Genomic DNA, 16,353 nt, shown 5'->3' on the forward strand with positions numbered 1-16,353 from the left:
TATTCTATACTTTTTACATATCATAACATCATTTTTTAGGTACGAAATGATAAATATTAAAGTCTGAATTGTTAATTATTATACTTAAACATTTTAGACATTTACATGGCGAATATTACTGTTTGAAATAGTATTTTCTTCCATGTAAAGAGTAAATTGTAAATATTACAATTTTACAATGTGAATAGTAAAATCATGATTTTACTGTTTGAAGTGGTAATTTTTAGCAGTTGATCATTACTTATTATAAATCGACTGTTACTTATTACAGTTTACTTTTTTCCGTGTAGTAACAATATTGATAGCTTTTTTTTAGGATATTTCAAAAGTTACCTTTAATTCAAGCTTGAATATTGATAAAAGTTATAAAAAAGTAAATAATCCAGAATAACAAAAAAAAAAAGAAAAGAAAAGCAATATAGCAAATTAATAAAGTACGACGAGGCATGGCATGTTCATTGTCCGGCTTCACATATGAACCACATGAGTAATATTGCTGTGTATAACTTAGTGATGCCTCAACAATGGGACGGTTCAGTGCGGTGACTCCGGTGCATTTGATTATTGCATCGTTCGGTGTCCGGTAAAGATTGACGGAAATGCGGTCAAAGGATTGAATTTCGTAGATTTCTGGGTCTATTTGTGAACAATTTTGATTTAATTAATAAAATAAGTACACTGTGATAAATGATGAATAATTTGAAGAATTGAAAACACGGATAAAAGTAAAAGGACATAAATAAAAGTTTTACGATGGAGTTTGAGTATAAAACGACAAGAGGGTGGAAAAGAATGGCTGAAATAAGGGTGGTAGGAGAAAATTCCGTGCGTCGTTCAAGGCGGAGATTTACCTTGCGTGCCAAGTATTAAAATATCGCGTCGTCGCCTCGCGGATGGCGCATTCGAAAATTCCTCATGTACCTATAAGCGACGAACGATGAACGAGACGAGAACTACGACGAATTACGGATCAGGAGGATGAGGGTTGTGCAAAAGGGGTGAATTCGCACACGCCAGGAAGCTGGGCGGAATTGTGGGAGGATTTCACCTGCGAATATACCGTCAGGATTGTACGGGACACATTCCCAACGAATTCTTCTTATCGAACGGAATCTCCGAAACTCTATGGAAGATATTATTATTTAGATATTGCTATCAGGATGACATGATAATGTAGTTGGAGAAACTTTTGAATCCTTCAAATACCTTTTTCTTCAATAATTGCCAACAAAAATATGAATTATTAACATTTTTATTTATATTTACAGTTTTTTTTTCCTTTTTTCAACTGCACTAACAAAAAAAATATTTTTTAATATGTAATTGTTTTATTAAAAATTTTTTTTTTATTTTTTAGCTCAAGAAAAAAAAATTTTTTCAGTTACTTTCTTTTAAAAAAAACTTGCAAATTTTTGTTAAAAGTTTTTTTTTTCCTAAATCTAGAAAACTTTGAAAAAATTTTTATTTATTCAACTAAAAAGTAAAGTTGTTTAAAATTTTCAATAAAACAATTTTTTTTTTACAAATTGACTAATGTTTTCAAAATTCATTTGTTTTTCTCAATGTTTAGATGCAACTGTTTAGAATTTTTGCAATTGGAGAAAAAATTTTTTTTGAAAAAAATTAACATTTTTATGAATAGAAATTAATTAGTTAGGAATTTTCAACAATTTTATTTCTTAGCTGAAGGAAAAAAAATTCGTTAAATATTTAAAAATTTTCATTTTTTTGAACGAAATTTCTAATTGACTTTATTGATATATTTTTTTTTTGAAAAATAAATAAAAAAAAATGAACAATTTAAAAGAAAAAAAAAGTTGATTATCATAATTTTAAAAAACTTTAAAAATTAAAAAAAAATGTTCGTTTTTTTTATGAATTTTTTAAAAAAATATATAACAGAAACATCAAAAAAAGATAAAATAGAAATTTTATCCAAAAACATGAGAGCCAAAATTTTTTCCAATTTTTGAAGACCAAAAAGCTATTGAAATCTTTATTTTTTTTTCACAATATTAACTTCCCGCCAAAAAAATTGAAAATTTTCAAAAATTAGGAAGTTATTGTTTTTACCGCGTTTTCCAAAATTCGAGTTTTCATCAGTATGTAAACCTCTCATAACTTTTGAACAGCTCGGCCGATTTGATCTCGATTGGTGTCATTTGAAAGGGCTTGACCAAACTTAGATTTTCAATACAATTTGGACCGATTTCGACCGGTAGATATTGAGGAATTTTAAAAAAACTACGAAAAAAAATTTTTTCAGATCAAGTTTTTTTTTAATAACTTTTAAACGGCTCGATCGATCAATTCCAAAAACTAATCAGCTCTTAACATCGAAAAACCACGTCGATCGCCACCAAGCCGGTCAAAATCGGTTGATTCGTTCGTGAGTTATCGTTGACGAAAGAAATCGAATAAAAGCGTTTTTTTCGAATTACACCGAAACTTCCGGTCTTATCAATTTGTGTTTAAAAATGTATCATAGAATTTGAAAAACTGCGTCGAATGCCGCCAACCGCGTGAAAATCGGTTCATTCATTTAAAAGTTATTGCGGTTTGAAAATTCAAAAAATAGTGTTTTATTAAACTTGTATCAGACTTTTGAGCTCGGAGAGCTCAAAACTACATCAAAATTATATTTTTGAGCTCGAAGAGCTCAAAAACATAATAAGCGCAATTTTGAGCGGGAAGTTGCAGGGATGGCCTTCAGGGTCAACCGTTTTCCTGATTTTTTAAAATGAAAATTAACTTAGCAGATAGTTGATAATTTTAAGAATTTTTGTAACAAATAAATTATGGCAAAAAAAAATTTATAAAAAAAATTGACATTTAGAAATTTGAAAAAACTACAAATGCAATTTTTTAAAAATAATTTTTTGGAGCAAATTTATGTGTTAAAAAAAATTAAAAAATTGTCAAGTGACAGCTAACTTTAATGTCATTTTTTTTTTACACGGATAACTCATAATAATTTTCATGTGATATATATCAACTGCCACCATTGTTGGATTTTTAATTTTTTTTTTAATACTTCTAAAAAAATACTGAAAAATAAAAACTAAATCCTCGAATTGAATTAAAAAAGTTATAAATTGTTAAACAATTTAATATGGCTTAAAAAAAAAATTATAAAATTTTACAAGTTTAAATTAATTCATTTAATATAGTGTTTTATTAAACTTCTATTCGACTTTTGAGCTCGGAGAGCTCAAAAATGTAATAAACGCAATTTTGATTCCTTATTGGTTAAAACTAAGGCGCGCGCGCAGCGCACTATTCAAATTTCTAGTAACACTAGAAATTTGAATAGCGCGCTACGCGCGCGCCTAAATTTTAACCAATAATGAATCGTGGCCCGTTTTTTGCGAGTTTCGACCTTTGACGAACTTCAAGACTTTCATGTATTTTAATTTAGAGGATAAAAAAATGAATGGTAAAAATATTAATTGCCTTTTTTTTACGGCACTTCAAAAAAATGGCCTGAAATTCATGCTTCTAGACTAGAATACCCCTTTATGTAATGTAAAAATTTTGTTTTGATAATTAATTCATGAAGAATTTTATGAATTTGTTGTAGTTATTATAATTTTTACAAAAATTAAAATATACACTGAGGAAATAAATTTCTTTTAAAAAAAAATGCAATAATAACTGAAATTCATGCTTCTAGACTAGAATAGCCTTTTAAAAAAATCAAAAGTGTGTAATATTATATATATCAGTCGTTTATGACTAAATTATTGAAGCGACCTCAATTAAAAAAAAAAGATTACATCTAAATACAGGCTTTTGATCAATTATTCCATTTGATTTTCAATTAACAATTTACTCTCCGATAAATTAACAAGTTTTACAAGAAAAATCTCTTAAACCTTTTCATTTATACTTTTATTTCATGACGATACCATTGTACAATTATTTTTTTCAAACATCCTATGCTGAGTACTTTTTATTTTACACTAAAGACAGTTTTTAGTTGAATAAGTCTTTAAAAGTTTACTGGGTGCATTAATTTGGCCGTGAAGTTATTACGTGGTTCAATAATATTAATAATACTCCAAAATTAATTTATATCCATAAGATTAAAATTACTGATAATCATTATCAGTAACAATTATATATAAATTTAACGTTTTTCTATAAAAATTATTTTTAATAAATTACTTTTTTTTTTCTGTTAAATTTTCACACATTAAGTATCATCCTTTTGGATTTAATAATTCAAATATTCACACAGATTATTTTTTGAATATTGACCAAAGTCTTTTCCAAGCACCATAAATCGGATCCAATAAATTAACAATAAACTATTTAAATACAAAAAATTCATAAAACTAAATAAAATTGCATTAATATTAAAATAATGGCGATTTTATTTTTTTTTGTCTTGTATTTAAAAAATTGGTACACACATTTTCAAATGTTTAAAATTAGCAAGTAATAAAATTTTATTAAGTTAAATCATGACACACGAGTAAAAATTTTTTCGACGATTTAACATATTACATTTGTCTTTTTCGACAGATATGTATTTTAAGTTTTTTTTTTTTTTTTTTTTTTTTTTTTTTTTTTTCATATTAAATCTTCAATTTTTTTACTTTTTTTTTTTTTTTTATAAATCCTTTTATATATAACTTAATTAATTTCTTATTATCACTTTACCCTTTTCAATCACATGATTAAATACTACTTTATATCACGCCAAATTACACTTTAATTACAATAGATATTTAATATAACTACGTTAAATTATTTTACAAAATAATTCTAAAAATTTATAACAATTGTAAATAAATGAACAAAAATTTTTAAATAAATTTAAAACATTAATATCAGTTCATAGAAAATTTTTACATGAAATTAAAATTATTTTTATAGTGTTCAATTAATAAAATTGAGAGATGGATGACATTATTTTTAATCAATGTTAGTACTGTGTACTTTTATCAGATAACAAAATATTACCATTCTTTATTGAAGAGTTGATGTGACGTTTTCATTGTTGTCGCTTTTCGTTGCTATGGTGACCAATTTGGGAACGGTTACCATAGCAACGGTTACTATAGAAATATTTACCATATAAATTGTTACTATGAAAACGGTTATCGTGGCAACGGTTACTATAGCAACAGTTACTATGAAAACGTTTACCATAGCAACTGTTACTATGGAAACGGTTACCATGGCAACGGTTACTATGGCCACGGTTACCATAGTAACGGTTACTATAGCAACTGTTACTATGAAAACGTTTACCATGTCAACTGTTACCATATCAACTGTTACTATGAAAACCGTTACGATGGAAACGGTTACCGTGGCAACGGTAACCATAGCAACGGTGACCATAGTAACGGTTACTATAGCAACTGTTACTATGACAAAGATTACCGTGGCAACGGTTATACTATAGCAACGGTTACCATAGCAACAGTTACTATGAAAACGGTAACCATATTAACGGTTACTATGGCAACGGTTACCATATTAACGGTTACTATGGCAACGGTTACCATCGTAACGGTTACCATAGCAACTGTTACTATGACAAAGATTACTGTGGCAACGGTTACCATAGCAACGGTTACTATGGAAACAACTACCATGGCAACGGTTAAATATTTATGAGTAAATTATGTAAAAATATTGATTAATTAAATTCTCAATATTAAACATTTTGACAAAAGCGCGCAAAGCGCTTTCGATTTTCTAATAGTAATAAATATAATGAAAAAAATACAATTATAAAATAAATTCATACAAATAATTTAATTAATTAAACAAAAAGCGGAAACTTATATATTTAAATATTTCACGTGCCAAAAAGCAAAAGGGCGCACAATTTTTTTTTTATCGTCAATCAGCTGTTAGACATTTTCGACGCATAAAAATCTAACATTGATACCTCGAAGCTAAAAGGACGTACGGCTTTAATTTTATGCCTTTTGGAATTTGAAATTTGAAAATGTTACGACTTAAAGCTAAAAGAATCTAACTTGTCTTGTAAAACTATTTTTCAAAATATTGAATTAACACTTAACTATTTTTATGCGCCCTTTTTTCAAGCACTAATTTTCTAAAAGTTAAAAGGGCGCATGAAGTACGCCTTTTTAGCTTTGAGATGTCTGAATTTATTTAACAGATCCGTGTTTTTAAGGAGGTCCTATCGCTCCAGTTGAGTCACAACTGTAGTAGTCAATATTCGATAAATTAAATTATAAAACCCATCAAAATTCCTAAAATTAAAAAATCAATAGTTAAAATTTTGAAAATTAAAAAAAATAGTTAAATTCAAAAATTAATTTGAAAAAAAAAAAAATTTTAGATAAATTAACAAATTTTCATCCAAATTTTTTTTTCCCGCCAGAAAACTTTGAAAAAAATTTTTATCGAAAAAACCTCCTTAACGATTTAAAAAAATTTTTTTTCGCGTCCTTTTACCTTTTTACATTATATGTACATAAGAAGTAAGTTTTACAGTCAACGTGCATTTTAATTACATTTTACTAGATCAAATGTTGTATTTATACAAATTCTAACAAATTAAACATTGATCTTTGAGTATTTAAAAAACGACAAAGTAATTAATTACTTATTAGTAATTTTATTTTAATCTCTTACGTAAAAAAAATCCAAGTCTATATACGTATTATTTTTTTACATGCAACTATTAATAATAATAAATTTTTAAATGCATTTATATTTATTATTATTATTATTATTTTATCCTAAGGATATATTTGTTATCTCGTTAATTAAATTTTTCTTATGCCGACTAGACTGCATGAGTAAAACGACTAGATGTCTTATTGCACTCGTAGTTTCCGCGCACTTTAAATTAGCTAATTAGCATAAGTTATTTATTTATGAACTTATAAAAAAAAAAAAAAAAAAAAAAATTATTTATTTGTAATAATGCACGGCATTCATTTTAATTAGTAATTATCTAATTATGAATATCAAGATTGTTCATCACGTTTTAAATTCAATTTATAACTTACTTAGACATCATTATTAATCTTACCCCATGATTATCATTATAAATCTCTATTCAGAGGTATAACAAGAAAAGGCCTTATCACGTTCAACATCATCAGATCAGTGCCCAGTGCCATTTTATTTTATTTTATTTTATTATTAATTTATTATTGTTTTTATTTTTATTTTTGCTTACTTTGGAAGCATTCAGATACGAGATTGGCAAATAAGTTTTTTATAAACGGTAGCATATCTAGTAACGAACATTAAGGCATCAGGCACTTCAAGATGAAATTAATAAAGTAAATTTAAAATATAATGAGAATTGTTTATCCGTTGATTACAATCATTAATCAACCTTAGTCGCGGGTAATCCATATCCTACTATTAATTGTTCTTTTGGAAAATCCATTATTACAGTCACATGGAAACCCATATTCGCTGATGCAATGATGTATTCACACAGTGAAAACCAACTAAATGCTGTGGAAAAAAAATATTATTATTAATAATTTTTTTTTTTTTTTTTTTGTGATTATTTGTTAACATTTTTGGTAATATTGTCCCGTGTAAAGAAAATTGTCCTGAAAGAGTCATAAGCTTAGGATCCTAAACGTGACACAATTTATGACACAAAACCGAAATGAAATTTTGAGTTTAGAAAAATATTGTCGCAATTACTCAGAGTACAAAAAATATAGTAAAAAGTACTTTTATGACAATTTTAGGAAACTTTTATGATAATTTTAGGACAATTTTATGACACTTATTGCAATTTTAGGATACTTTTAGGACAATTTTAAAATACTTTTATGAAAATTTTTAAATTGTCAAAAAAGTATTCTAAAATTATCATAAAAGTATCCTAAAGTAGTCATTAAAATGTCCTAAAATTGTCATAGAAGTTTTCTAAAATTGTCACGTGTCACAAAATTGTCTTAATAATTTTCCTAAAATTTTCATAAAAATATTTTAAAATTGTCCTAAAATTTTCATAAGTGTCATAAAATTTTAGGATACTTTTAGGACACTTTTATGACAATTTTAAAATATTTTTATGAAAATTTTAGGACATTTTTCAGACAATTTTATGACACACAACAATTTTAGGATACTTCTATGACAATTTTAGAACATTTTAATGACAATTTTATGACATATAACAATTTTAGGACAATTTTATGACTACTTTAGGATACTTTTATGATAATTTTAGAATACTTTTTTGATAATTTTAAATTTTCATAAAAGTATCCTAAAGTAGTCATAAAATTGTCCTAAAATTATCATAAAACTTTCCTAAAATTCATAATAGTGTCCTAAAATTGTCATAAAAGTATCCTAAAGTCGTCATAAAAGTGTATTAAAATTCATAAAATTGTCATAATATTATTCTTATATTTTACATAAGAGTATCCTAAAATTGTCATAAAAGTACTTTTTACTAAATTTTTTACTCTGAGTAATTGCGACAATATTTTTCTAGAACCGAAATTTCATTTCGGTTTGATGTCATAAATTTCTCATAAAAATGTCCTAAATCGTGTCACGTTTAGGATCCTAAGCTTATGACTCTTTTAGGACAATTTTTTTTTTTACACTGGATGTGACCAATTGATCCAGAAAAGATTGAATTTTTTGATCATGTAAATTAAATTAATCTCTTATGAAAAATATTCTTACAAAACATTTTTTGGTAATAACAAAAGTTCCTATTCACAGATTTCAGTGAATTTTGCACTGGTAGATTTGTCTCATTTTTTACAATTTTAAAATTTCTACACAGAAAAAAAAATTTACTTGAAATAAATTATAGTTTAACACACCGTAATCTTTACAGATCAAAAAAGTAGGGTCAAATATATTTTACTTCAATACCTGTTCAACTACTGGGTACTTTACCTTATATAATTTTAGATAAAAAAATAATTACCTAAATCATGGCATAGTAAACGGTGTTTCAAAAAAAATATTATAAGGCCAATTGTACTGACAATACTGGTTGTAAATAACATTTGTTTATAATGAAGACTTTGTGCGTTAGGCGTTAATAAACGACCCAGTTTGACTGCTGCCAACATGTACGTCAGTGAACTAACCATGAACATTATAAAGATTTTTTCATGAGCATCTGAAAAAAATTCATTAGATTATATAGATTATTTATTTTATAATAATAAACAAAAAATAATCATTTCAAAGTGTAGAAATTTAAAAAAATTACAAATGCAATTTTTTTTTATACATAATTTGTAATTTGTAATAAAAATAAAAAAAAAAAAATTATCAGATGTTTGCTGAAATGTTTATTTTTGGATAATTTACTGACAAAAAAAAATTAAAACAATTATGATACAAAAATTAGCCGACGTTTAAAAATTTTTGATTTTTTTTATCAATTAAATTACAAGTAAAAAAAATTTTTAAAAAAAATTGCGAGTATAATTTTTCAAATTTTCTGCGTATTAAATTTTTTTTTCAATTTTATGACATTAAAGTTAGCTGTCACTTGATAATTTTTTAATTTTCTTTAACAAAAAAATTATTTTAAAAAAATTGCATTTTTAATTTATTAAAATTTCTACAAGTCCATTTTTTTATTAATTTCTTTTTGCTATAATTTGTTTGTTAGAAAAAAATTAAAACAATTTTGAAGTGACAGCTAAATTTTATGTAATTTCAAATTTTTCAATAAAAAAAATTGCAATTATAATTTTTCAAATTTTCTGCATATTAAATTTTTTATTCTAATCTTATGACATTAAAGTTAGCTGTCACTTGACAATTTTTTAATTTTCTTTAACAAAAAAATTTGTTCTAAAAAATTATTTTTAAAAAATTGCATTTTTAATTTGTTAAAATTTCTACAAGTTCATTTTCTTAATAATTTTTTTTTTTGCTATAATTTATTTGTTAATAAAAATTAAAACAATTGTGAATTGACAGTTAAATTTAGTAATTTCAATTTTTTAAATAAAAAAAAATTATAGAAATTTGAATATTTCAGCTAATTTAATTTTCATAAAACAATTAACCAAAAGAGAAAGAGACAAAAATGAATAAACGGATCAATTATTTAAAATAACAATAGTATCTATAGTTAGATTTAGTATAAAAACATCAATGACGATCCAGTTATCACATTTATAAACTCTAATCATCTGACAAGGTCTCATTGTTAAACCCGAGATAATCGTTTGTGATTACCGTAGCTTTTACTTACAGTAATTTTCTCGATTAGATATATATGTTACGCCGCACAATGCAGCTATTTCAATGATGTTCAACCAAAAGCAGAGATTTAATAGTCTGCATCCGATTAATTTTTTTGGCAAATCTTCAAGGTCTGTTAAAATCTTGCGGTAATACGAATGGTAGACAGTTGCTATCACCAGCCGTGGTCCAATGTGCAAAGCTATTGTTACACGCCATAAATATCTTTGTGGTGATACACCAGTTATTGCTGATATTGACGGTAGAACATTGTACACCTGTTAATCACGCAAATACCAATTAACCGTTAATAAGATACTGTTGTTGTTGTTTTACATGATTTTTCAATATTTTTAATAACTTTTATTACTCACCCGACAATGTGTCTCGTGAATATCATCTTGTTGAAATATATAAGCAGTAACAAAACAAATCAATAGTGTAACCAATGGTAAGCATGCTGTAGCAATGCACAACTTTCTAAATGATATTGCCAAGTGAATTAAACTCTTGTTATTATTTCCCACATTGTTAATCTCCATCGTTTTTTTATCCATCGATTTTTCGGATCTTTATAGTTATTATTAAACACACATATTTATTTTTTTTCACGTTTATAGTTTTCTTGATTTTTTATCAAGGAAAAAAAATCATTTTTAAAAATTTCATTTTTTCATCCTTCAGTTTGGATCTGTAAAAATAAAAAATAATAATTAAAAATTTTTTAAAGGTGTAAAAAAAAAAAACAATTTTTTTTTATAGCCAAATTATTTTTAGAATTGATTATTTTTTTTTTCTATCTATTTTATTAAATTTAGCCGATGTTCTAAATTTTTTTAAAATTAAATTAAAACAAAAAAATTTTTTTAAAATTGTACTTGCAATTTTTAAATTTTTTTACGCGGGCAAATTTTTTTTTTTATTTTTTTGTAAAAATTTTTTACAAGTGTAAAAAAAAATAATTAAAAATTTTTTACGTTTAAAAAAAAAAAAAATTTTTTTTATAGCCAAATTATTTTTAGAATTGATTATTTTTTTTTTCTATCTATTTCATTAAATTTAACCGACGTTCTAAATTTTTTAAAAATTAAATTAAAAACAAAAAAATTTTTTTTTTTAATTGCACTTGCAATTTTTGAATTTTTTTGCACGCGCAAATTTTTAAAAAAATTTTTTTGTAATAATTTTTTTAATAAAAAAAATTATAAAAATTTTTAGATGACGGCTAACTATATTTTATGTCTACTCTAAAAATAGAAAACAAAAATAATATGAAGAAATCTTGATAAAAAATAAAATAAAAATAAAAATTGGATTTTAAAAAAAAAAAAAAAAAAAAAAAAAACTAAACACGTAAGCAAAGACAATATTGAATTAAAAAAATATTGATTGACCTTTATAATTATTAAATATTTAATACACTCATCTCCACTGCACTACAAAGATGATAAGGACCAAACAAAAATCACAAATAGTTGAGATAAAAATAATGCCAATTTACTCATAACAATTAAAATAATTACAATTAACTATCTTTGTTGTTATTATTGACTGGATAAAAATAGATAGTTAATGGACAACACTGAATTTAAGAAAAAACAATGAAAAATTTTTAAATAAATGAGCAAAATATGTAATCGATTTTCTGAGACACCAGGATTGAAACATACCAACTCGGCAGTCCCCATCTGACTTTCATGATCGGCGCGGCGTCGGCTATTTCGTGTTGATCTCGCTTCCGCGCATACTGTTACTACACAAGTTGCATACAGCCAAAGCGCACACAAACTACAACAGAAAATTAATGCATTTATATCTTTAAAATTATCAAGTTAAATTAGATCAAAGTTTCATAATTTTTTATTTTATAAAAAATATTTATGACATTAAAGTATGATATTGAATTTAGCTGTCACTTGAAAATTTTTTTATTTTTTTTTTTAACACTTAAGTTAGTCGACATTTATCATTTTTTTATTTTTTTTATAACACTAAAGTTAGCCGACGTTTTTAATTTTTTTCTTTTTTTAATAATTAAATTAGAACAAAAAAAAATTTTTTTTTAATTGCACTTAATTAGACAGTTTTTAAATTTTTTTACAAATTATAATTTTTTTTTTAATTTTTTTTAATCATTTTTTTAATGAAAAAAAAAATCTTAAAAATTTTTAAATGTCGACTAACTTAATTTTCATATTTTTTAAAATAACAAATTTGTCCAAAAAATTATTGAAAAAAATTTTTTTTTTAATTTCTTTTTTAATAATTAAATTAGAACAAAATAATTTTTTTTTTAAATTGCACTTAACTAGACAGTTTTAAAATTTTTTTACAAATTATAATTTTTTAATCATTTTTTTAATGAAAAAAAAATCTTAAAAATTTTTAAATGTCGACTAATTTAATTTTCATATTTTTTAAAATAACAAATTTGTCTAAAAAATTATTAAAAAAAAATTTTTTTTTTTTTAATTTCTCTGTCAATTTAAAAAAATTTTTTTTGTCAATTTATTTATTAGAAAAATTCTTAAAATGATCAAATATCTACAAAATTCATTTTTATTAAATTTAGTTGTCACTTAAAAATTTTTTAATTTTCTTTAACAAACACCATTTCACCAAAAGTTTATTTTAAAAAAATTGCATTTTTAATTTACTAAAATTTCTACACGTCAATTTTTTTTTGCCATAATTAATTTGTTCATTGTTAATCAATTACAATATTAAAAATTTTCTAAAATTTTTTTTTTAATTTTCACGTGTAATTTTTTATTTTTTTTTTTAATAATTTAATTGCTAAAAATTTCTAATGTTTGTCAAGTTCAATGTCATAACTTATCTTGAATTTGTTGTTAAATATTAAGAAATTAAATTCCTGAGATAAAAATTTAGATAAATTTAATTGTTGAGTACAAGTTTTGTAATATCTAAATTATAATGATAACAATTTTAAAAACTTCTTGTGTAACAATTTTTATCGTGAATTAAATGTCACAATTTTAAAAATATTTAATTAAAATTAATTTAGCAGACATTTGATGAATTTAATAATTTTTTTTAAAAAGTAAATGCAATTTTTTAAAAATAATTTTTTGGAGAAATTTTGTTTGTTAAAAAAAAATTAAAAAATTTTGAAGTAACACCTAAATTTAATGAAAATGAATTTTGTAGATATTTGATCATTTTAAGAATTTTTCTAATAAATAAATTGATAAAAAAAAATTTTTTTTTTTAATTGACAGGCAGAAATTAAAAAAAAATTTTTTTTAATAATTTTTTAGAACAAATTTGTTTATTAAAAAAAATTATCAAGTGACAGCCAACTTAAATATCATGTATATAAATAGAGTATAAAAAGTTTAATAATTTTATTAACAAATAAATTATAGCAAAAAAAATTTTTTAAAAACTGCCATGTAGAAATTTGAAAAAACAAAAAATACGATTTTTTAAAAATAATTTTTTTGTTAAATAAAATTAAAAAATTGTAAAGCGACTGCTAACTTTAATGTCACTCAATCCAATCATTAATAGCTCATTAATGACAGCAAAATAACATCTGAAAAAAAAGGAAAAAAATAATGTCAATACACACGTGATAAGATTTAAAAACTTTTATTGTTTTATTTTTATTTACTTTATACTAGAGGTTAGTGCTGTGACATAGAGTACACAACTAACCCCACAACATGAAGGTTTTTTATGATAAAGATAAATGTTATATTAAAACTCGGCTTTATGTTTGGAACGAATAAATTTAAACTTGTGATATTTTAGAATTTTTTTTTTAAGCGATGTTGAATTGTTTAACAATTTATCTTATTGAATTCAATTCGATGAATGTTCCCGGGCTCTGTCGCTATTAGCTTATATTAAAATAGTCATAAAAAATTAAAAAAAAAATTTTTTTTTTTTATATTTTCATTTAATTGTTTTCCATATACATTAATTGCAATGGGGTCCACATATTGGACTATTAATCAATTTACATAAAATTTCATAAAAATAAGTATAAAAGAATATTACAGAAGTATTTACATTTTGATTTGATTCTCTTAAACTAAAACTTTTTTGAGCTTCTCCATTTGTATAAATTTTAGAGCCAAATACTCTAATTGAATTCTAGTTATTTTTGAGCGGTCTAATTATTGCATTAACCCTCAGGCAAAATAATAAATTTAAAAATGATCAGTTGATTTTCTCAACTTGAACCAAATTTTAAATAAACTTTCATCTTCTTTTCTTCCTGTCCAATTGGAGCTACCATTTTCTCTGAATGATCTTAGTATGTCTTGGTCAATTAAACTCTCTAGAACTCGCAAAGATTCAGTTGCAGTAAATATTTCAGGGATTGTACCTTCAGACGTTGAACAGCTTTCTATTTCATGCCAAGAAATTCCGAGCTTTTTAAAAACTTTACTGTAATTAATTGCGTCAGCGTTCAAAGGATGTAATCCGCATGTTTTAAACCCTTCTTGCAATATTTTTTTTAAATTTAAACTCTCGAATGTTTTTTGAAGCACCAGAGCCACTTGATTTTTCTTCAGGCTGATTTTCCCAGAATTTCCACACAAAGTTTGAAAAGCTTTTTGATAAGCTGCGTTAAATTTTGGAGAAAGCGCTAAATTCAACGGCTGTAAAATGTGAGTAGCGTTAAAAGGCAAAGCAATGAGAATAATTTTATTTTCACTACAAAATTGACTCAAAGGTAAAGTTAAATGCGAAGTATGTCCGTCAATGTACAATATAATTGGAATCTTGACATTACTTTGAACAATCCACGGGAAGAAAACATTTGCTACGTACTCGTAGAAATTTTTAGCCGTCATCCAACCAGTCTCTGAATTACTTAACCTAAAATTTGCAGGTGCGCCTTTTACAACGTCTTTAGGCACGCTTCTCCCTGCAAAAAGAAGCAAAGTTGGTGCTAAATTACCTGCTGCATTAGCAGTGACAAAAACAGCGACATTTTCTTTTTCATTTGTCCTAAAAATACTGTTGTTAGTTCCTCTTGGAGCTGAAACAGACGACAATTTAGGATTCATGGAGACACTAATTTCAACTGCGTTAAAAATCCTGGAAGGGTTAATATTTAAAAGATCTTCTGTTGAAATTTTAAGCAAGTGATCTCTAATTCCTTGAAACCACCCACGTATCCCTGCTTCAGTGACTTTCGCTCGGGTTACAGACAAAGTTTCAGAAACTTTTTCAGATACTTCAGGATGACGTTTTATAAAAGCTTCGTACCAAGAGCGACCAGGTTTATTATCCACAAAAGGAGTTTTGCGGTCATCATAATCACAAAACAGTTTAACACTCTCCAACAATTTCTGCTTAGTCACCGGGAACCCTTGCCTGCAACAAAAACAAATCCACTCTACTAAATCATTTTCTTCTTTGTTACTCAAAACTGTTGATGGTCCTGGTGGCTTATCGTTGTATTTGCATTGTTTTTTTGCTCTAATAGTCGACTCTGGAATATTATACTTCCTGGAAACTTCTGCTGTTGTCTTTCCATTAAGAACTTCTTCAACTGCTAATTTTACTACAGCTTTATCATAATTACATCGAGTTCTTTTAATTACTGTCGGCTTCTTCATTTTTTGTTTATTAACTTTTGATTTTTTATTTACTTTATTCATAGTTTTGTTTTGTAATCCTGAAGTTAGCCGTCAGCTGTTAATTTTAAAAATTTTAATAAATCAATTACAATAAAAAAATACTTTTAAAAATTTTCACTTGTGGAATTTTTTAGTTACATTTTTTTTTATAATTGTCATTTATTTTTCACTTTGATACTACTTAATTCACGCGCTTATTTAGAGGTTATAGCTGTGTTTACGTCCGCAGTAATACACGCACAGTTTCTTGGTACCAACTAAAATTCAAATTTGCGCGCGCAAGCATTTATTGCGCGCGCAAGCATTTATTGCGCGCGCATCAATTTAGGATTTGCATATATTTTTAAGCTTTGATATATTTGACCAATCACTTTACGAATAGTTTGCTTACATGATATATTTTCATATTTTTCATCTAAATTATAAAAAAAAAAAAAAAAATTGCGTACTTAAAACATGAAAATTAAATTAGCCGACTTTTAAAAATTTTTTTAATTTATTTTATTGAAAAATTATTTTTTTTTTTAAATTTAAAGAA

General features: G+C 24.9%; 2 protein-coding genes across 2 annotated transcripts; both read right to left on the reverse strand.

The window, feature by feature from the left end:
• Positions 1-4,534: 4,534 nt before the first annotated feature.
• On the reverse strand, positions 4,535-12,112 carry LOC141532235 (post-GPI attachment to proteins factor 2-like). The gene is made up of 5 exons (XM_074250479.1): positions 11,589-12,112; positions 10,569-10,885; positions 10,205-10,472; positions 8,915-9,112; positions 4,535-7,464 (listed from the first exon to the last, which is right to left on the reverse strand). The coding sequence occupies exons 2-5, from the start codon at positions 10,749-10,751 to the stop codon at positions 7,331-7,333; spliced, it is 783 nt and encodes a 260-aa protein (XP_074106580.1). The 5' UTR covers positions 10,752-10,885; positions 11,589-12,112; the 3' UTR covers positions 4,535-7,330.
• Positions 12,113-14,372: 2,260 nt separating this feature from the next.
• LOC141532394 (uncharacterized) lies at positions 14,373-15,794 on the reverse strand. Its single transcript, XM_074250723.1, has one exon. The coding sequence runs from the start codon at positions 15,792-15,794 to the stop codon at positions 14,373-14,375; it is 1,422 nt and encodes a 473-aa protein (XP_074106824.1).
• Between the last annotated feature and the right edge of the window lie 559 nt (positions 15,795-16,353).

This window comes from Cotesia typhae, unplaced genomic scaffold (assembly GCF_013202065.1).
Source record: "Cotesia typhae breed Kobodo isofemale line unplaced genomic scaffold, CoteBio_Ctyphae contig_59, whole genome shotgun sequence".
NCBI lineage: Eukaryota > Metazoa > Arthropoda > Insecta > Hymenoptera > Braconidae > Cotesia > Cotesia typhae.

What these genes read in the sequence shown, in the direction of transcription:
- LOC141532235 (XM_074250479.1), bottom strand. Translation starts at nt 10,751, where the DNA reads ATGGATAAAAAAACGATGGAGATTAACAATGTGGGAAATAATAACAAG. An exon ending in ATCTAATCGAGAAAATTACT is followed by an intron (nt 9,113 to 10,204) that starts GTAAGTAAAAGC and finishes AATTTTTTTCAG; the next exon opens with ATGCTCATGAAAAAATCTTT. An exon ending in TTTACTATGCCATGATTTAG is followed by an intron (nt 7,465 to 8,914) that starts GTAATTATTTTT and finishes TTTTTTCCACAG; the next exon opens with CATTTAGTTGGTTTTCACTG.
- LOC141532394 (XM_074250723.1), bottom strand. Translation starts at nt 15,794, where the DNA reads ATGAAGAAGCCGACAGTAATTAAAAGAACTCGATGTAATTATGATAAA.